Source organism: Fundulus heteroclitus, unplaced genomic scaffold, assembly GCF_011125445.2.
Source record: "Fundulus heteroclitus isolate FHET01 unplaced genomic scaffold, MU-UCD_Fhet_4.1 scaffold_95, whole genome shotgun sequence".
Taxonomy (NCBI): Eukaryota; Metazoa; Chordata; class Actinopteri; order Cyprinodontiformes; family Fundulidae; genus Fundulus; species Fundulus heteroclitus.
This window is the reverse complement of record NW_023397417.1, coordinates 191,314-214,678: the sequence shown is the minus strand read 5'-3', so window position 1 is coordinate 214,678 and position 23,365 is coordinate 191,314. Positions and strand designations below refer to the sequence as shown.

Here is a 23,365-nt window from a genome sequence, read left to right as displayed (position 1 = left end):
GTCAGATTATAGGATTATTGTGTTTGACCATCAGTACCAGCAGACTGGTTCTTCATTAGCAACTGAACTATAACAAATCTGCATTCATCATTCAGTATATTGGTGAAAATAATTATTACCACTTTAGCTTATTGACTAGGTAATCATTGCAAGTACAACCTCAAATTTAAGCCAATTGCCTCTGTTCATGGTGTTTGTCAAGCAGCTCTTAAACTTTTTAACAGACATGTAAAAGTGGAGTAATATGCTCGTCCTCCTGGAGGAGAAACTGGACTCATCTGAGCTAAATATTTGCAAACATTTTATGCTATTGATTGTTTTTGACCCTTTCTAGAGATCTTGTCATTTAAAGTAAAAAGTTCATTTTAAATAATTTAGTATCAGCTTGTTTTCTGTTTTTTATAAACACACAAGACCTAATCCTGCACTACAACATGTTTGAATTATTTCTAAACCAATGGTCATCTATTACTCTAAAGAAAACAAAACCATTGAAACCAGGACAAAATTTGCTAAAACTATTATATCTGATCCAAAGTGCAAAGTGGTACGGTACGGAGCCCCTAAAGGGACATGGAGGGAAAAAAAACTATTGCGAGATCTCGTAAAACTATTGCGAGATCTTGCAATAATTATTGCGGGATCTCGCAATAGTTTTGCGAGATCTCGCAATAGTTTTTTTTCCTCCATGTCCCTTTAGGGGCTCCGTAAAGTGGAGATTTCTTGTGGAAGGATTAAATCAGAAATTTTAAGTTGAACCTCTTGTTGGTAGAAATCCTAATGAACAGGAGATCATGAACCACAATGTGAGTTGTTTCTGTAACAGCGTAGGTATCACTCTTGCATTGCCACCAACAAGATTTTACAGGGCTCACACATTTGTTCTAAACAGGCCAGAGAAATCATACAGAGCACTAAGGGCCTTCATTGATCATAACACAGGAAAATGGAATGAAGAAGAGCCCTGTATGGTCATTACATCAGCATTTCATATAAATCTAGGTACACTACCATGCAAGGGGCTGTACACTTCCTAATAAGACATCAGTGAAAAAATGTCTTAAGCCTGGCAAGCCAGACTGAATTACACAGAGCGTAAATTACCCATAATGCAGCAGCACTTTTCTGCTACTATAACAGTCATTATACATAATGGAGATTTTTGTTGCTTGGTACCTTGAAGGATAAAGAAAGTGCATGAGAGTACATCATGTATCATCTGATTTTTTTAGACAAAAGCTGCAAAAAATTGTTCACTAGAGAGTTGAATTGATGGCATGACATGTTTTGCGGACTACAAATTGCAAAAAAGCAGAGCACATCGCTTGGAGTTTTTTGAGTCACATCTTATGCTGACCCTTTTTACTCCCGCCTTTCAAATGGGGCTCTACCAGCTCTTTACCAGACAGTTAGTCTGACTAGTGAGGCTTAATGTCTCATTACTTGGGTGTTATCTGATAGATTGTGTAAGTTGCATTGTGTCCAAGACTAAAGTTAGCATACTGTCCCCGGGATAACTAACCCATTTCCATCAGCCCCCTTTATCCACATTTAAGTATGTTACTTTGGCCTGATTTGCTGGTTCATTTGTTGCATTGTATGTGTGAATGCGTCAACGCTCTTTTATGGAATAGCTTTTATCGAGCAATAGCTGTACACTTGTTTGTTTACTTTTTTATCCTATTCAGATGATTTTTATTGTTTGTAGTGTGTTTAATCATTGAAGCAGCTTTGTTTAGCATACAATGTCCAAGACAAATTTCCCCGTAGGGCCAATAAAGTATACATCTATCTACATCTTATATGATTCAATTTAGATGAATCGTCTGTTATTTTCCCAACAACTGCTTTCAGTAGCTCCAGCAACCTGTAGTTTCATATATCTAACAGCCCAGTTGGAGGTTGCGCATGAATAATATTGTAAATAATGACAGTAAGACTTTTTTTATGTACTCGTGGCAGCTGTAGTCAAGATCTCCCTTTAACCTTTCTATAGTCCTGTTGTCTACAGGTTCAAAATCACTTTGTGTGATTAGTCAGAATTAGACTAAATATAAAAGGAGAGCTGTATTTGGATTTAGTAGTAGTAGTAATTTTTCATATACATGATGTCATTGGACAACAGGTGCAATCTCAAAGCAAACAGCCAAACCTGCTGCACACGTCAATATTTTTGATTCCAAAACACACAATACTACTGCTATAAAATGCTCAAATCACAAAAAAGAAATGTTCCCAAATTGACAACAGAACATGAACTTAAGTCTTTTTTATCAATGCCATTACCTTATATAGATTTTTTACCCACCTTCAGGGAATATCAAAGGCACAATTAAGAAGGCTTAAATAATTAGTATGTTTCACTACATTTATAGTACTACAACTGTATTGTTGTACACTATGTTTAACAATTGACAATGATTTTATCATTCAAAAACATGTTTTAAGCAAATATAGTGTATTTAAAAAAGAAAACCTTGAGAGACTCGAGAGAAAACTTTATCTGATGACTTTAAATACATCTCAGTTATTTCTTCATTTTGGACTGTCCAGACCCCCCAGATCATCAGACACAACTCCACCTAAATGTGTTTGTTGTGACAAATAGAAATTGTGTTAGAGCTCCCCCTGTGGTGTCTTCTTGTTAAAACTATTGATGCATCAAGGACTTTTTGTACAGTGTTTCTGCTTCCTGTGTCACTGTGGCTCTCGAGCACAATAATAAACAGCAGAATCCTCAGCTGTCAGGCTGTTCATCTGCAGATACACCTGATTTCTGCTGTTCTCCCTAGAGATGGTGAACCGGTTTCTCACTGAGTCAGAGTAGAGCATGAGGCTACTGTCAGGCCTTATATAAGCAATCCACTCCAGTCCTTTTCCAGCTGCCTGTCTGACCCAATGAATGTAAGGAGTGCTACTAAACCCAGAATATGTGCAGGTCAGTCTGTGGGATTCTCCAGGCCTTTTAACCACTGATTCCGACTCAGTCAGTGTTTGACCATCAGTACCTGCAGACAGACAGATCATTAGGTTCTGAACTGTAATAATGCTGTATTTACTCACTAAGAGGGTCCTTTAAATGGTCCTTTCTCACCGGTCCAGTTAACTGCCAGGATGAGGAACGCGATCACAACCTGATGAGGTCTGATCATTGTAGAAGCCATTTGTCTCTGCTCAGTCTGGACGTGTCTTTGTCTCTGATTTACTGCAGGTCTTGAACTCTCTCACAGACATGTAAAGGTGGAAGCAGTGCAAACTTTGCATCAACTCCTCCCTCTGGAAAAGATGCAGAACTCCTCTTCATTTATCTGTAGACATTTGATTTTAGTAATCTTTTGAGATTATGCTTGGAAATGTTGATGGACTAAGATAAACACTGACTAAATGTGAACCAGTTATCATTACTTTCATTCAAAGTCAGTTTTAAAGCCAAACAATAACTTATCTTATGAGTGTCGGGAAACAACTCTGTCAGAGGAGATAATTTTAGATAAAATGTGAATGTGATGCAGAGGTGGGTTTATTATTATTTGTTTCATTCAGAATTTTATTTTATTTTTTGTCAAAATAAAGCAACTCAGAAACTTTTTAGGATTAAAATAATATATTAATCACCAAGCTCTTTGTAGAAGTGGGTTGACAATATTAATTTGTGTTAAACCACAAGTTCAATGGAAGTCTGAAAAACACAAATGTTTACGTGACCTGTTTGTTGCTTTGGGAGCTGTCTAAATTTGGGGTTGTGTTCTTATTAAGGTTTTATATATTTTTTACCAAAAATGGCAAGCTCTTTGTAGAAGTGGGGAAGAAACATATTTGATATCTGAAAAACTGATTAATATGAGTTGTTTCTTTGTTTTAGAGTCCTCTGAGGTTTTACTCTGGTTGATTGTTTAAGATAAGATAAGATAAGATAAGATAAGATAAGATAAGATAGGCTTATCTTATGTTTGTTTAACAAAATTGTGAATAGGTCTAAAAGACCTCAAGTATGTTTGCTAATATAACTGTATATGTTTGTTTTTCTCACTTCAGTATTATATCAATATTTCAGGCACACTTTGCATCCATTTTATTTCTCAATCCACCCAGTCTACCTAACACTGGTTCAAGAGCGCCTCTTCTGGTGATTATGTGTTGTATGTGATCTAAGGGGGTTTCTGTATAGCTCTGCTGCTTGTTTGTATCACTAACTATGTTTACATGAACAAAAGTAATCGGAATAAACACCGATCTGAATAAAAAACCGTCATGTAAACAAGCCTATCGGAATATGATGATTGGATTAACCTCAATACACATCAAAGTCTTCACACTGCATATTTTCCCCGTTCAGTCACAAACATATGCACAGATCAACTCTAATATTTTAATGAATGACCTGTGGCTGGTTGCGGATCAATCACACACTTTTTATAGCTTTGAAAAAGCTACTTTTATAACCCTGGAGATTAAATGATAAACAAAACAACTTATTTTACAAAAAGACAAGTCAACCAAATTCCAATTGTTTCTTTTCTTTCAGGTTGTCTGATCCTGTGCACAAGACAGGAAGTAAATGAGAACCCAGAACTTGTGAACGACAGACTGAGAAAAGGAAACCACAAAGATGAGGGGAACAGGCATCTGGGTGGTACAGGAAGGTTGAGGAGGAAAGAAACACAAGTACATGTTGAACTGGGCTTCATGCTTGTGGTACTATAACAATGACTAAAGGCAATTGTTATGTTGTCCTCACATATCTAAACTGTGACCTGATGATAGTGAGAAAGTGGAAAAGCAAAAAGGTATTCAATGGATCCATATTGCTCATAATATTTGAAATGTTTTATTGTTGCACTGTAATAGAGTGGGAACCTGTCTAGGTTGTACTCCACTTCTCACCCAATGAGCAATGCAGTTAGGCACCAAGCCCCTCTAGCCTCGTGAGACCATCCTGATCTCGCGAGCTTTCAAGGTTTCACTCGCAGATCAGTCTGGCTACTTTCCGTTAAAGAAAATTTGGAGCCGTTCACCAAACGAACATCCAATCAGCGTTGGCTTTGAGGCGGGTTGAGGTGTGACGCAACGAGAAGCGCGACAGTTCAGTCTAAATAACATGGCGGCTTCAGCCGATGAAGCTAGCGTTAGCGTGGCTATCGAGCAAGTTTTATCAGAATTACAGAGTATTTCTTCACTGAAAGAAGAGCAAAACACTGCTCTGGAGGCTTTTCTCAGAGGAAAAGATGTTTTTGCTCTTCTCCCAACTGGTTTCGGCAAGAGCTTGTGGTTGTGTTTTCGTCGTCGCTGTTAGTACGTCATATGCTTTATTGATCTGATTGGTTTATTTGGCCCGTTTATCACCAACATAGGCTAATCAGCTAACCAGTATTTTCGCCCCTTCCCAAAATTACTTCAACGGAAGGTTTCCAGATAGATATGCGGAGCAAATCCATCTGGCGGAGTCAGGTTAAAGCCCCTCATGACCCTGCAAGGATAATTGTGTATAGAAAATGGATCAATGGATGGATATTTCTTTGTCTATTAATTTCCGACTTCTCTTTTGTTTCATTATCATGACTCCGTATTCAGTTTTCCATGGCAGTGTGTGGGCAGAGATTTGTGGATGCTTGAATGACAGATTTTGGATTTTGTTTAATAAACAACACATAAATTTATGGTGTGTCTTACAGACAATCTGTTGACAAGTGAGCACTGGGTTCTTAGTGTGTAAATCCAGCTAATGTAATATTACCATAGAAAAAAAACATTACAGAAAATCCTTAACTGAATTTTTTAAATACTTTTTTAAGACTCTCACTGACTGTAAAAGCCTCAAGAGATTTTTAAAAGGTTCATCTGTTTTTTACAAGTGGTCTCATGGCGCCTCCTTTGGTAGCTTAGGGAGCAATACATTTGTAAAGCCTGTGTGGGGTTTTTGTACTGCTGTGCTGCTTGTTTTTATCACTGTGAGTCTGGCACAGTAATACACAGCAGAGTCTTCAGGCTGTAGATTCTGTCCAATCAGAGTCACTGCTTTACTTGAATCCTGTAACGTAATGCTAAATTTGTTTTTCAGCATATTATTGTAATCTGAGGTATATCCACTTCGTGCATCACCAATCCACTCCAGTCCTTTCCCTGCAGGCTGTCTGATCCAGTGTGTCCAATAGCTGCTCAGAGAATAAGAGACCTGACAGCTGATGGTCAGGCGTTGGCCTGGCTGCACAATCTGAGTGGCTGGTTGAATCAGCTCTTCGCACTTTACACCTGTGTAAGATAAAGTGTGGTAAATAATTATAAAAAATGTATATCATTCAGTAGTTGTGATCTTACTGTTTCTCCCTCAGTGAGACTCACAGGATCCAGCAGCCAGCAGCAGCAGAGCTACAGAGAACATGTTGGTGATGAAGCTGGTGGGAGTGTTTCTTCTGCTTCTGCTGTCTCTAAACCATTAATAGTCGACTGCCTGGAGGTTTACTTTGCATACAGGAGGGCCAAAAAAAAATGCACAATCAGAAGTACAACAACTATTAAAGTTAGATGATAATGAGGTTTATTAGTGCTCCCTTTTAACACTGGTAGCAGCTGTATCCAAGTGCGCCATGTAATGTCAGTTTCTAAGAAAAGCTATATTTGGGTTTAGTACAGATTTTTCCCATATGTAGTTGTACTTAAAACATTACTCACTGATCCATCTTTAAATTGCATCCGTATTATCCATATTATCTAAATATGAATAAGATCCATATGATCTGAATATGAATAATGACTGTGAAAGTTTAGAATTTAGAGCCTGAACTCTCTGCTCTCAGACAGTCGTATTAGCAAAAACATTTAGCAAACTTGCATGAAAGTCAAATCACTTGAGGAAGCAGTTGAAAAGAACTGAAACCACTCAGTTTGTCTCTTAATGGCACTTCTAAGAAATCCTTTTAAAAATTTAAATACATCTGATTTTAAAAGTACTTAATTACATCATATGGGTTTTTTGACTGATTAAGAGTGATAGGTGGTACCACCTTCACTGCTGATAGCAGAAACCAAATCTGGTCTTTTTCTGATCCGAGTGTTACAGTAACGCACATCAATCCCTAAATATGGTCAGGTCACTCTGTGGGATTCTCCAGGTCTTTTAACCATTGGTTAACTTCCATTGAGTGTTTAACCATCAGTACCTGCAGACTGGTTCTTCATTAGCAACTGAACTACAATAAATCTGCATCTATCTTTCAGTATATTGGTGAAAATAAATATTACCACTGCAGTTTATTGACAAGGTAGTCATTGCAAGTACAACTTCAAATCTAAATATTGTAAAAGTCACATTTCTCTGTTCATAGTGTTTATCAATGATTCACTGCTGCTCTTAAACTTTTTAACAGACATGTAAAAGTGGAGTCATCATTTGCAATGACTCCTCCTGGAGAAGAAACTGGACTCATCTGATCCAAATCCTTGCAAATATTTTATGCTATTGATTTTTTTTTTATCCTTTCCAGACATCTTGTCATTTAGAGTAAAACGTTTCTTCTCAAATAATTTAGTATCAACTTTTTTCCAGTTTTATAAACACACAAGACCTAATGCTGCCCTACAACATGTGTAAAGAATTGCTTGTGGTGAATCCAAAGTTTAGCCAAACACGGAGCTGATGCTACAAAAGGTCTTTATTGACAGAGATGATAGATCCTCCAGGTTGACAAAAAGGCAAAGGCTGGGACAAACTCAAAAACAGGAGAGATCATGCAGGGCAACAGACAGAGAATTTAAACAGAGGCTGCAAGGCTCTTACCAGGAGGTAGCGGACAGGGACAAGAGGAGATATTTCGGCAACTAACCGAAAACGAAGACGGGCTTAAATAGGCAACAGAACAGGAGAGCCGGGCGGGGCTAATTAACAAAAACAGGTGGAGGTGATAAAGGGAGCATAAGATTGATAAACAAAAACCTAAGGTAAGGAATAAGACTAAACGGACACGGGCTGAAATAAAAACTGACAACAAAGGCCAGATAACAAAAACAGGCTAAGCATAAATCCAAAACAAGAAACAGAAATAAATCCTAAGACAGAAAAGATAACTAAACTGAACAAATAACCTAAACCACAACAGAACATTACAACATGTTTAAATTATTTCAACACCAATTGTCCTCTATTGTTCTTAAGCAAAACTAAACCAATGAAACTAGAACAAAATTAGTTAAAACCATAATATCTAATCCAATATGCGAAGTGGACTTTTTTTGTGAAATGAGGAAACCAGATTTTTATTTTTTTAGTTGAGCTTCAGGTTGGTAGAAATACTGATGATCAGAAAATTATGACCCACAATGTGAGCGGTTACTAAAGCAGAGTGTGTATCACACTTGTATTGTAAGATTGTACAAGGCTTATAGTTGTCTAATTTCCTTTTTTTTTTTACACATTAGTCAAGCGAGTTAGAGTTAGAAATCAAACTAACAATGGCTACATGAAAGAAATCTGCGGTCGGCCTGAGTTGTATGATTCAACCAGTTATTACTGACGAGGCAAGTCCAAACCAAGATCAAGCCTACAGAAGAGTGAGTGAAGAGACTGGAACAGTTAAGTGAAGGCGTCAATAGATAACACCATTGCACAGCTGTGTTTCTGGCTTCTCGCCAGCTGTGCATATTGCTGCCCGGCATGCGCAAGGCAAGCAAAATGTCAGGCGGGTTACAGCACACATAAGTGGCGACCTTGTCGCTGAAATTGTGTTAGGGGTGAACGCACCATTAGACACACCATACTGTTGATTTTATTTTAAATTATTTCAATATGTACTCTCAATCTGCTGGCATATGTGTTTCTACTCTGCCTTGAAAAGCCTCTTCTTATCTATTTCGGCCTTTTTCCTTCAGGCTGTCTGATCCCGTTGATAATCTAACTGGTAAATGTGAAGCCAGACCCTCTTTTGGACAGACTGAGAATCTCTCCAGAATTTATACCACTGGACTGGAAGGAAGGGGCTTTTATGCTCTGACCTGTACATTACTCTACAGTAATGTGACGTCAAACACAAGGAACCTTACAGCGTACAGAGAGAACAAGAAGGACAACAGTAATTTTGTTCATCATCCTGAGGCTGGAGACACAAATTACAAACCAGTCAGCAGGACAGAAAAAGACAGCAGAGATTAGTGATTTGAATTATAATGGAGAAGGGACCCAATGTACTAAGAGGATGTGCTATTCATTGTTAATCTTATCTTTCATTTAACACAAACTTTTTTTCATAACATTTAGCATTGTAAAATTAAAAAAGTACTAATGACGGGAAAATTTCTAAATGTATCTACTTGTTTTCAGTTTCAACATGTATTTTCATTTGTACAATAATTATGACCCTTCCTTGGCTCCATATGATGAGCTCTTCAGATACACCATGTTGTTTTGAATGGGTCATCTACACTGTGTGAAAGGACAATGGTTTCTAGTTTGGATCAGTGAGAAAAACAAGTAGAAGATTGTTCTTCTGAGCTCTGATATCTATGATATCTGCTAAATATGTATATTTGGGGAGACAGTGATAAATTGCTTGCTTCTGTCTCTAAACCATTAATAGTCGACTGCCTGGAGGTTTACTTTGCATACAGGTGGGCAAAAAATAACTAAACTGTTCAATCAGAAGTGCAGCATCAGATTTTGCTTTTCACAGAATCTACATAAAAAAAGCTTTACAATCATTAAAGTTAGATGATAAGGGGCTGGTTAGTGCTTTCTTTTAACGCTGATATAGCCAAGTTCTCCTCATCGGACTAGTTAAAGTGCTATACACGTACAAGCCATTTACTATTTTTTACCATTTTGGAGAATAAATTGATATGATTAATCCAAAATTCATCTGGATGTAATTATTGTTAATAATAATAATACTTAATCTTGATTGAAGTTTAATTAGCATGCAAAAACGCTGATTCTGTAATATATTGGCTGGCAGATTAGGATATTTTCTTGTCTCACTGCTAGATGTAAAAAAAAAAATTAAATAAATATAAAACAAAATGGATAGATATTCATCATTTTGTAACATCATTGTAAAATCTAGTTATATTAATGGTGCTTGATTCTTACTGTGGGAAGACAGTAAAATTATTTTTTCAAGCACATCAAGTGTTTTACATATAAAGAGTTCAAACATTTACTCATAAGATTGGGAATGCTATACTAGTCAAATAAAGATGATCTCTTCAAGCAATATGTTCTGAATGATTTGGTGGTCTGATGGCTCCCCCTGTGGTGGTTTGGTGTCATGCACCAAGGAGTTTTTGTACAGTGTTTCTGCTTCCTGTGTCACTGTGGCTCTCGAGCACAATAATAAACAGCAGAATCCTCAGCTGTCAGGCTGTTCATCTGCAGATACACCTGATTTCTGCTGTTCTCTCTGGAGGTGGTGAACCGGTTTCTCACTGAGTCAGAGTAGTAAATGCTGCCACTGCCACTGCTGATATAAGCAATCCACTCCAGTCTTTTTCCAGCTGGCTGTCTGATCCAGCTAATGTCAGGAGTGCTACTAAACCCAGAATATGTGCAGGTCAGTCTGTGGGATTCTCCAGGCCTTTTAACCACTGATTCTGACTCAGTCAGTGTTTGACCATCAGCACCTGCAGACAGACAGATCATTAAGTTCTGAACTGTAATAATTCTGTATTTACTCACTAAGAAGTTCCTTTAAAATATCCTTTGTTCTCACCGGTCCAGTTAACTGCCAGGATGAGGAAAGCGATCACAACCTGATGAGGTCTGATCATTGTAGAAGCCATTTGTCTCTGCTCAGTCTGGACGTGTCTTTGTCTCTGATTTACTGCAGGTCTTGAACTCTCTCACAGACATGTAAAGGTGGAAGCAGCGCAAACTTTGCATCAACTCCTCCCCCTGGAAAAGATACAGAACCGCAGGCATTTGATTTAAATTATTTAGATAATTATTCTTAGATGTGTTGATGGTTTAACTTTAACACTAATTCACAGATAATTTATCATTGCTTCCATTTAAAGCCACAAAAATGTAAAGTCAAACAATAATATTTTGAGCATCTGTAGCAACCGTGTCAAAAGAGATAATTTTACATATAATGTGAATATGAAGCAGATGTAGAAAGGATTGTAATCCTTTTTTAATTCATGATTATTTTGTCACAAAAAACTCAGAAACTTTTTTAGATCTAAATAATAAACCAGTTTCATAGCTCTTTGTAGAAATGGGTAAATATTATTCACATCTGTCATATTAACATATTAACAAATGTTAATATGAGATATTTGTTTGTGATATTTTGCGAGTGGTTTGAATTTAAGCTTATAATCTTATTTGAATGGTTTATTTTAATGCTCTCTTATATTTTTCTGATATGACTGTATAATGTGTCGTAAGTTGAAACAATTTTGTATTTGTAATTTAAGTTGTATCTTAACATACCAGGGATAAACTATGCATCCCTTTTATTTTTTAGTTTAAAATAGCTTACATAAAACTGGTAATAGCTAACAAAAGCACCTCCTCTGGTGGTTTTGTGTTACTGGTCCTCTGAGGGGTTTTTGTACAGCTGTGCTGCTGGTTTGTGTCACTGTGGCTCTCTTGCACAGTAATACACAGCAGAGTCTTCAGGCTGCATATTCTGTCCATTCAGAGTCACTGTTTTACTGGAAGTGTCTACATCTATACTGAACTTGTTCTTTAAAGAATCTTTGTAGTATGATGTTCCACCACCATACTTCATCCCAATCCACTCCAGTCCTTTCCCTGCAGGCTGTCTGATCCAAGCTGTGTAGTAGCTGCCCAGAGAATAAGAGACCTGGCAGCTGATGGTCAGACGTTGACCTGGCTGCACAGTCACAGAGGCTGGCTGTGTCAGCTGTTCACACTTCACACCTGCAGAGGAAAATGTTAAGTTTATAATTACCACATAAACAGTGATCAGTCAGTTTAGTCTGATCATGCTGTAAAAGTTCCTGCCTCAATGAGACTCACAGGATCCAGCAACCAGCAGCAGCAGCAGAGCTACAGAGAACATTTTTGTGTTGAAGTTGATCTGATGGGAGTTTTTCTTCTTCTGCAGCTGACAGGATCAGACCAAGACTTTAAACCAGAACACTTCATTTGCATGATGACGATCCTGCCTGTCAGGATTTTTTACTTTTGTCATCCAGCATACATAAACAGTATTTCTGATGGAACGATGTTCATGTTAAACTGATAATTTCCATCTTTTGAATTGGTTTATTGTTCATTTTGTTTTCTCTTCTTACAGTAATTATATTTATTCAGGTAAATTAAAGTTTAAATTTAAAACTTTATACAATCCTGCAGATAGGAGACAATGATTAAATACTTTAAATACATTTTTGTTTCGATGCAACCTGAATTCAGTGCAGTCCTTCACAGAGAATATTGTACCTGTTCTCCAAGTTTTGAAGCCTTGTTGCAAAATTTTCTGTGCACCTGAGCCACCTCACTGTTGTTACATTTCAATTTAAAACTGGTGCCAGTGTAAGTTTACAGGAGCACTGTTTAAGAGTTTAGAAACAACACTTTCTAAAACTCCTTATTAAAAATTAAGTTTATGTGTCATTGATCATGATAAAAAATAAAAAAAGCTTTTGCTGCTGACTGCTGACTCACTGAATGAGCATTAAGCACACAGCGACTGCCACCATTCCTGTTGACCCTCAAGGCCCCCTATATCTAAGTTAGGTGAGTTAAAGCATCTGATCGTCCCAGGACACTAAGCCTTGAGGACTAGAGACTGAGACCATTCCTCCAAGAGGTTTGTGTACAACTCTGCTGCTTGTAAGTATCATTCTGGCTCTCTGGCACAATAATACACAGCAGAGTCCTCGGGCTGCATGTTCTGTCCATTCAGAGTCACTGAGCTGATAGAAGAAGTAACAGTGATACTACATTTTTGAAGCTTTGTATTCTGGGCTCAATCTACAGCCAGCTGAAACGATCCACTCCTATGAATTATATGATTGTATTATGTATTCTATGACAAACCTAAATTTAAAAAATTAAAACATGCAAGCATGTATATTGAGGGTCTGTTCTATTTGTGTTAACAGCTGCTGGAAATGAGGGAGTGGCATTCTGGGAAGGCATCATCGATAACCTGAGTGGCCCTGGTTGACCGCTACAGAAGAGAGAAGGGGCTAATCCCAAGAACAGTGCAATGCATCACAGGAATCAATACATTTGATCATTTTTGGACAGAAAAACCACCACAACATGGTTCAGAATATTTCATATCTAAAAATATGTTTGTAAATCAGTCTTTATTTGCACAGTTTTTAGCTGTTCTAGAAGATTTCTTTCTACCACCATGCTACACAGTTTTTCCCATATCTTTCTGCTGTTTTCTTTCTTTTTAACTTGAACAGCCCTCATTTTATCTTAGTATGCCATTTTTAATAACCCCACCTTGTTTTTATGTATAAATTACATTTTGATTTAAAAAAAAAAAAAAAAATCAAAATGTGCCTAAGAAATTAATACATCCAGCACAGTATGGTCGATGAAGTTGATTCTGACTTCCTAAATGGAAGTCAGAATGAGAGCCACCAGTGAGAGCCACCAGTTTACTGGAGGTGTCTGATCCAATGTTTATTTTATTCTTTAGTGGATATTTATTATCTAAGCAAGTGAGTTATTCAAATAAACTGAATTTTCATTGCCAGCTGTCAGAACCAACCTGTCCATTTGTAGATAAGTTTTATTTTATACTCTCACTTTGCATAAAAGTATTTACTGCAACTGTGGAAGATGTGTTCTCCTCTGACAAAGAGATGCAACTTAGAAGTGTCTGAAGATATGATGTTTAAAATTATTACTAAAGAAACTAACAAGTACTTTCACCTGTTTTATTCTTTGTCTGTGTGCAGACAAATAAATATAATATTTTTTATATTAAACCCCCGCCCCCCTTAGGATGATGATGCATTTATTGAAAGTGTGGAAGATTTGTTTTCTATTGAAAAAGCCACAGTTTGGAAAAGTCTCATGATATGAAATTTAATAGTGTTTAAAAGTATTACTGTAGGAACCGACAAGTATAGTTCCATCTGCATTTGTCTGTGTAGGTATTTGATCCTCTTCTGCCCCCTTCAGGTTGTCATAAAAATAGATTTTGTAAAGTTTTTGTACAGCCTCTGTTCTCACATTAACCACTGTGCATCCACAGCACAGTAATACACAGCAGAGTCCTCTGCTTTCAGGTTAGACAGTCTCAGATGCACCATGCTGTTGCTGTCTACTCTACTTATTTCAATACGTCCAGTCAAACTGCTGACATATGTGTTGCTACTCTGCTTGGAAAAGCCTCTTCCTATCCATTCCAGTCCTTTTCCAACAGGCTGTCTGATCCAGTGCATAACGTAGTCAGTAAATGTGAAGCCAGACCCCCTGCAGGACAGACTGAGAGTCTCTCCAGGATTTTTAACCACTGAAGTGGAAGGAATGGACTCCATACTCTGACCTGTACAACCTGATAAGATTAAGAAACAGAGACCAATGAGGATTACAACGATACAGGAATGTGATGTAAAACACAAGGAAGCAGGAGAACTTACAGCGTACAGAGAGAACAAGAAGGACAACAGTGAATGTGTTCATCATCCTGAGGCTGGAGACACAAATTACAAACCAGTCAGCAGGACAGAAAAAGACAGCAGAGATTAGTAATTTGCATTATGATGAAGAAGGAGGGACTTAATGTTCTGAAAGAGTGCTCCATTCATTATAGATTTTATCTTTCATTAACACTTGAATTATTTGTTTCTATATTTTCTATAATGTTTAGCATTGAAAATTTAAAAAAGGATAATGAATATATTACATTTATCAATTTTTTTTCAGTTTTAAATAGTAATTATCTCCTTTTTTTGACATAAAAAAATAAAAAATTTTTGGAACGGTGAGAAAAACAACTAGAAGGTTTTTCTCTGAGCTATGATATGTATGCTGAGTCAATATATTTGGACCACAGGTTATTTCGGAAAGCCTTTTTATAAATCATTATCTAGGTTCTAAGGTGGAAGAGAAGCTTTTTGATAGGTTCTGGGTGTAGTCTATAAATTGAAATAATTTCTGTGAGTAACAGGGATCAGGGCAAAAAGTCTGGATATAGGGAAAAAATGAAAAGTTTAGCATTTACTGAAAAAAGTTTATAAGATTTTAGTATGTAGTATCTGGAACACAATGGTCATTATAAGTGCATTTATGAGGATGAACAAAAATGCTGGCTTGTAATTGTTTATTACATAATGCACCACACTATTAAAATATCCATCCATCCATTATCTGACTCACTTATCCCTCATGGGGTCTCGAGGGATGCTGGTGCCTATCTCCAGCATTCAATGGGCGAGAGGCAGGGTACACCCTGGACAGGTCGCCAGTCTGTCGCAGGGCAACACAGAGACAGACAGGACAAACAACCATTCACTCACACCTAAGGAAAATTTAGAGAGACCAATTAACCTAACAGTCATATTTTTGGGCTGTGGGAGGAAGCCAGAGTAACCGGAGAGAACCCACGCACAAGGAGAACTTGCAAACTCCATGGAGAAAGATTCAGGGTTGGACTCAAACCCAGAACCTTCTTGCTGTAAGATGATAGCGCTACCCACTGCACCCCTGTGCAGTCCAATTCCAATTTAATTTCTAAAAAATGGAAAGAGCGACATCCACATTTTTTGTAATAAGCTGCGCAAAATGTAAAATGCATTATTACATGATGAGGTGTTAATTCATTTTTCCACACCAGTGTGTGGGCAGATCTCTATGCTCCTTTAAATGCCAGATTCTGGTGAGACATCATACATTATAAACAAAGGATACAGTTATTTATGGTGTCTCTTACAGATTGTTTTTCAAGAACTAAACTCAGTAATCCGTTTTTTCATGGCAATATTTTAGCAGTGATTTGTTGTTACTGTACAGCCAGATAAAACCTCATGTTTGGTTCAGGTAAACATAAATAAAAGACATTTATTTTCCGTAGGCATAACAGATAATCTGTTAATTATTGACATTAATTCTATCATTCAGAATTACTGCAAATTCAGTAATTTTAAATAGAAAACTTCGAGAGAGATTGAAAGATTTATAAATAAGACAACTTATATCTGATGCACGTATTTTCTCCTGAGACCTTATTAAATGTACTCATTAAAATACTGATGCAAAAATCTGTTTTTGAAATAGTAGATTTTAAATTGCTTTTTATCCATCTTCTGATCCGCTTTATCCCTCATGGGGTTGTGGGGTGCTGGTGCCTATCTCCAGCGTTCACTGGGCGAGAGGCGGGGTACACCCTGGACAGGTCGCCAGTCTGTCGCAGGGCAACACAGAGACAGACAGGACAAACAACCATTCACACACACACTCACACCTAAGGACAATTTGGAGAGACCAATTAACCTAACAGTCATGTTTTTGGACTGTGGGAGGAAGCTGGAGTGCCTGGAGAGAACCCACGCATGCACAGGGAGAACATGCAAACTCCATGCAGAAAGACCCATGACCTTCTTGCTGCAAGGCAACAACGCTACCCACTGCCCCACTGTGCAGCCCCCTAATTTCTTTTTATTTTATTTTTTTCTGATAAATTGATAAATTGTTTTTTATTAGGCACCAAAAGATTTTGGGCCTAATACATCTCAAAATTATGTATCCAGTGTGAATTGTCTAGATTCCCTCAGATCATCAAAGACATCCATCTAAATTTGTTTGTTATGATAAATTGTGTTAGAGCTCCCCCTGTGGTGTCTTCTTGTTAAAACTATTGATGCATCAAGGAGTTTTTGTACAGTGTTTCTGCTTCCTGTGTCACTGTGGCTCTCGAGCACAATAATAAACAGCAGAATCCTCAGCTGTCAGGCTGTTCATCTGCAGATACACCTGATTTCTGCTGTTTTCTCTGGAGATGGTGAACCGGTTTTTCACTGAGTCAGAGTAGTAGATGTAGCCGCTGGTATCACTGATATAAGCAATCCACTCCAGTCCTTTTCCAGCTGCCTTTCTGATCCAGTTAATGTAAGGAGTGCCACTAAACCCAGAATATGTGCAGGTCAGTCTGTGGGATTCTCCAGGCCTTTTAACCACTGATTCAGACTCAGTCAGTGTTTGACCATCAGTACCTGCAGATAGACAGATCATTAGGTTCTAAACTGTAATAATTCTGTATTTACTCACTAAGAGGTTCCTTTAAATGTTCCTTTCTTCTCACCAGTCCAGTTAACTGCCAGGATGAGGAAAGCGATCACAACCTGATGAGGTCTGATCATTGTAGAAGCCATTTGTCTCTGCTCAGTCTGGACGTGTCTTTGTCTCTGATTTACTGCAGGTCTTGAACTCTCTCACAGACATGTAAAGGTGGAAGCAGCGCAAACTTTGCATCAACTCCTCCCTCCGGAAAAGATACAGAACTCCTCTCGATTTTCTGTAAACGGTCGATTTCAATAATTTTCTTAGATTATTCTCAGATGTTTTCATGGTTTTTTATAAGCACTGATTTACAGGTCATTTATCTTTAATTTATTTTAAAGCCATAAAGATTTGAAGTCAAATAATAACAAATCTTAAGACAGAGATAATGTTACATATAATGTGAATATAAAGCAGATGTGGGAAGAATTATAATCATTTTTTAATTGATGATTTGTCAGAAAAAACTTTAAAACTTTTTTTACATCTAAATAATAAACCAGTTTCAAAGCTTTTTGTAGAAATGGGTAAATATTATTTCTATTTGTTACACCTAAAGTTAAACAGAAGTCGGGAAAAAAGGAAACAATTTGTTAATATAAGATGTTTGTTTGTTTGCTCTCTTATATCTTCCTGATATAACAGTATGATTTGTCTTCAGTTGAAACATTTTGTATTTGTAATTTCAGTTATATATTAACACACCAGGGGTAAACTTTGTATTCCTTTTTAATTTTAGTTTAATATACCTAGACTGGAGGTTTAATTTTCAAAAGCTTCTCCTCTGGTGATTTTTTGTTACTGGTCCTCTGAGGGGGTTTTGTACAGCTGTGCTGCTTGTTTATCTCACTGTGAGTCTGGCACAGTAATACACAGCAGAGTCTTCAGGCTGCAGATTGTTTCCATTCAGAGTCACTGTTTTACTGGAAGTGACAACATCTATACTGAATTTGTTCTTTAAAGAATCTTTGTAGTATGATGATCCACCACCATGCTTCATCCCAATCCACTCCAGTCCTTTCCCTGCAGCCTGTCTGATCCAAGCTGTGTAGTAGCTGCCCAGAGAATAAGAGACCTGACAGCTGATGGTCAGATGTTGACCTGGCTGCACAGTCACAGAGGCTGGCTGTGTCAGCTGTTCACACTTCACACCTGTGGAGGAAGATGTTAAGTTTATAATTACCACCTAAACAGTGATCAGTCAGTTTATTGTGATCATGCTGTAAAGGTTTCTGCCTCAGTGAGACTCACAGGATCCAGCAACCAGCAGCAGCAGCAGAGCTACAGAGAACATTTTTGTGTTGAAGTTGATCTGATGGGAGTTTTTCTTCTTCTGCAACTGACAGCATCAGACCAAGACTTTAAACCAGAACACTTCATTTGCATGATGACGATCCTGCCTTTCCATTTTTTTGAGTTTTTCCTCCAGCATACAGAAACAGTATTTTTGAATGTACAATATTCATGTTAAACTATATTTTTTTCATCTTTTGAACTGTTATTTTGTCTGTTTTGTTTTCTACGCCATTCATATAGAAATTATATTTATTCAGGTAAATTAAAGTTCATCACATGGAGGATTTAACAGTTTACACAATCCTGCAGAAATTTCTGTACTATAAAAAGGAGACAATGATTAAATACTTTAAACCCTTTTAATGTTTTGATGCAACATGAATTCTCTTGAATCCCTTACAGAGAATATTGTACCTTCTCTCCATATATTCAAGCACTGATACAACATTCTCTGTGCAGCTGAGCCACCTCCCTGTTGTTACATTTAAATTTGGTTCATGTGTACATTTACAACAGCACTGAATTTTTAAGAGTTTATAAAACAAAACGTTCTAAACACATTGCTGCTCACTGCTGACTGAATGAGCATTAAGCTAATCTACTTGTTGGCAAGTTTTTTTATAATGATACACAGTGACTGGCACCTTTCCTGTTGAGCTTATAGACCCCCTATTTCTGAATCAGGTGTGTTGAAGGATCTAAACATTACAGGACACCGGCCCTTGAGGATCAGACCATTCCTCAAAAGAGGTTTTTGTACAGCTCTGTTGCTGGTTTGTGTCACTCTGGCTCTCAGGCACAGTAATACACAGCAGAGTCTTCAGGCTGCATATTCTGTCCATTTAGAGCAGTGATGTCCAGCTCCAGTCCTCGAGGGACGGTGTCCTGAAACTTTTAGAGGTTTCCCTCGTCTCACACACCTGAATCAAATGGCACAATTAGCTCCTCAGTATGCAGTCAGGTTCTTCAGAGTCCTGCTAATTACCTGATTATTTGGCTCAGGCGTATCGGACCTGGGACACATCTAAAAGTTGCAGGACTCCAGCCCTTGAGGACTGGACTTTGCTCATTCTGGACGTGTCTTTGTCTCTGATTTACTGCAGGTCTTGAACTCTCTCACAGACATGTAAAGGTGGAAGCAGCGCAAACTTTGCATCAACTCCTCCCCCAGGAAACGATGCAGAACTCATCTTTATTTTCTGTACACTTTTGACTTTAATAATCTTTTTTCATGAATTGGGTTTTGTTTTGTTTTTTTGCTTTGGACTATTCTGGACTTTTCTTAATCAGCCTTCACCTCTGAGACATCATCCAATGACGTCAGCCTACTTCCAGCTACCACTCTGCTTTAGAGCAGCTCCACCTGCTACTACTAATTACAGTCAACTCGGCTCGCCTATTCACCCATCTACATATACCTGCCTCAGCCAGCTCATCCCTTCCAGAACGTCTCATCTGATCTCATCTCATCCTTTGTGATGTGCTCTGCCTCTACCAGTTCCTATGTCCTCTCAGCCAGCTGGACTCTTCTTTTGAAAGCTGCCTGTGTCTGCATGCTTCACAAGTCTGTCGGTTTTCCCCGTGAGTTCCAGCCACTCGCTGATAAATACAGCATATGCTGTTATTTTGGAGCCCTCTTCTATTCTGGTGTATGGCCTGTTTGTTAAAATAAATTCTGAATAGATTCTAAAATATGCCGGTTTATATCCTGACATTACACAATATATGATGTTTCTTATTTTGAAATGATGTTTGTTTTTGTAGTTTTCATTACATATAGTTATATACATGTTACGGATAAACTTTGCATATCTGTTTTTTTTTTTTCAATTTATCCAGTCTATATAAAGCTGATTCAAGAGTGCCTCCTCTGGTGAGTTTGTATTACAAATGTTCTGAGGGGTTTTTGTACAGCTGTGCTGCTGGTTTGTATCACTGTGGTCTCGTCTGGCACAGTAATACACAGCAGAGTCTTCAGGCATCATATTCTGTCCATTCAGAGTCACTGTTTTACTGGAAATCTGTAACGTAATGCTGAACTTGTTTTTTAGCATATCATTGTAGTCTGACTTGCCACCACTTTGTGCATCACCAATCCACTCCAGTCCTTTCCCATCAGGCTGTCTGATCCAGTGTGTCCAATAGCTGTCCAGAGAATAAGAGACCTGACAGCTGATGGTCAGACGTTGACCTGGCTGCACAGTCACAGAGGCTGGCTGTGTCAGCTGTTCACACTTTACACCTGTGAAAGAAAAAGTATTGTATATAATTATAAAAAGAATAGAACATTCAGTAGTCATTATCTTACTGCCTCTGTCTCAGTGAGACTCACAGGATCCAGCAGCCAGCAGCAGCAGCAGAGCTACAGAGAACATGTTGGTGCTGAAGCTGGTGGGAGTGTTTCTTCTTCTGCTTCTGTCTCTAAACCATTAATAGTCTACAGACTGGTGGTTTAATTTGCATACAGGAGGACCTAAAAGAACTACACTTCCCAATCAAAAGTGCAGTATCGGATTATGCTGTTGACATCAAATATATATATAAAAAAATTACTAATACTAAAGTAGTAATGAGTTAGTAATTGCTTTCCCAACACAGATTGAAGCTCTCGCCAAGAGCTCCACGTAATATCAGTTTATTCCTCTATTGTTTTTTTAATCAGAAACACTTGATAAAAAAGGTATTTTATGCACTATCAACTAAAATCAAGTATGTTTGAATATATTGTAATGATTTCAAATAAATTATGTGATTGTTTTATAATGGGAGAGAATATAAAACAATCATATGGTGTGGTATAACTCTAACAATCATTTGGAACTTTAGGGTCTATTTTTCACATTCTCTTCCCAGAGTGTAATGGTAATCAGGGATGGATACTGTGGTGGAGAACAAAAAGGACAAGCTCTTTGTAGAAGTGGGGAAGAAACATCTTTAATATCTGAAAAACTGATTAATGTGAGCTGTTTCTTTGTTTTAGAGTCCTCTGAGGTTTTACTCTGGTTTATGTTTGTTCAACATAATTGTGAATAGGTCTAAAAGACCTCAAGTATGTTTGCTAATATAACTGTATATGTTTGTTTTTCTCACTTCAGTATTATATCAATATTTCAGGCATACTTTGCATCCCTTTTATTTGTCAATCCACCCAGTCTACCTAACACTGGTTCAAGAGCGCCTCTTCTGGTGACCATGTGCTGTATGTGATCTGAGGGGTTTCTGTATAGCTCTGCTGCTTGTTTGTATCACTAGCTACATTTACATAAACAAAAGTAATTGGAATAAACAGCCGATCTGTATAAAAAACGACATGTAAACAAGCCAATCTGTATATGATGATTGGATTAACCTCAATAAAGACGTCAGAAAAGGAAACCACAAAGATGAGGGGAACAGGCATCTGGGTGGTACAGGAAGGTTGAGGAGGAAAGAAACACAAGTACATGTTGAACTGGGCTTTATGCTTGTGGTACTATAACAATGAATAAAGGAAATTGTTATGTTTTCCTCACATATCTAAACTGTGGTTTGATGATAGTAAGAAAGTGGAAAATCAATTCAATAGATCCATATTGTTAAAAATATCTAAAATGTTTCATTGTTGCACTGTAATAGAGTGGGAACCTGTCTAGGTTGTACTCCACTTCTCACCCAATGAGCAATGCAGTTAGGCACCAAGCCCCTCATGACCCTGCAAGGATATTTGTGGATCAATGGATGGATATTTCTTTGTCGATTAATTTCCGACTTCATTTCTTCTTTTCATTATCTAGGCTCAGTATTCAGTTTTCCATGGCAGTGTGTGGGCAGAGAATTGTGGATGCATGGATGACAGATTTTGGATTTTGTGTAATAAACAACACATTTATTTATGGTGTGTCTTACAGACAATCTGTTGACAAGTGAGCACTGGGTTCTTAGTCTGTAAATACAGCTAATATAATATCATTAAAGAAAAAAACATTACAGAAAACCCATAACACAATTTTTTAAGTATTTTTTTTAAGATTCCCACAGATTGAAAAAGTCTCAAAAGTTTTATTTAAGGATTGATCTGAAATCACCAGTGGTCTCATGGCACCTCCTCTGGTAGCTTTGTGAATAATGCATGTGTGAAGCCTGTGTGGGGTTTTTGTACAGCTGTGCTGCTGGTTTGTGTCACTGTGAGTCTGGCACAGTAATACACAGCAGAGTCTTCAGGCTGCAGATTCTGTCCATTCAGAGTCACTGTTTTACTGGAATCCTGTAACGTAATACTAAACTTGTTTTTCAGCATATCATTGTAATCTGAGGTAGCTCCACTTTTTCCATCACCAATCCACTCCAGTCCTTTCCCATCACGTTGTCTGATCCAGTTTGTCCAATAGCTGTCCAGAGAATAAGAGACCTGACAGCTGATGGTCAGACGATGACCTGGCTGCACAATCTGAGTGGCTGGTTGAATCAGCTCTTCACACTTTACACCTGTGTAAGATAAAGTGTGGTAAATAATTATAAAAAAAATATATAGTTCAGTAGTTGTGATCTTACTGTTTCTCTCTCAGTGAGACTCACAGGATCCAGCAGCCAGCAGCAGCAGAGCTACAGAGAACATGTTGGTGCTGAAGGTGGTGGGAGTGTTTCTTCTTCTGCTTCTTCTGTCTCTAAACCATTAATAGTCGACTGCCTGGAGGTTTACTTTGCATACAGGAGTGCCAAAAAAAAAAAAACTGCCCAATCAGAAGTACAGCTATTAAAGTTAGATGATAATGAGGTTTATTAGTGCTACCTTTTAACACTGGAAGCAGCCGTATCCAAGTGCTCCATGTAATGTCAGTTTCTAAGAAAAGCTATATTTGGGTTTAGTACAGATTTTTCCCCTATGTA

General features: G+C 37.7%; 2 gene segments (V, D, J or C); both read right to left on the bottom strand.

Annotated features, from left to right (window-relative positions):
* Positions 1 to 10,266: 10,266 nt before the first annotated feature.
* On the bottom strand, positions 10,267 to 10,862 carry LOC118562489. The segment is given in 2 exon segments: positions 10,267 to 10,605; positions 10,695 to 10,862. Coding segments are annotated over 2 exon segments (381 nt in total).
* Positions 10,863 to 16,813: 5,951 nt separating this feature from the next.
* On the bottom strand, positions 16,814 to 17,393 carry LOC118562488. The segment is given in 2 exon segments: positions 16,814 to 17,136; positions 17,226 to 17,393. Coding segments are annotated over 2 exon segments (381 nt in total).
* Positions 17,394 to 23,365: the final 5,972 nt, after the last annotated feature.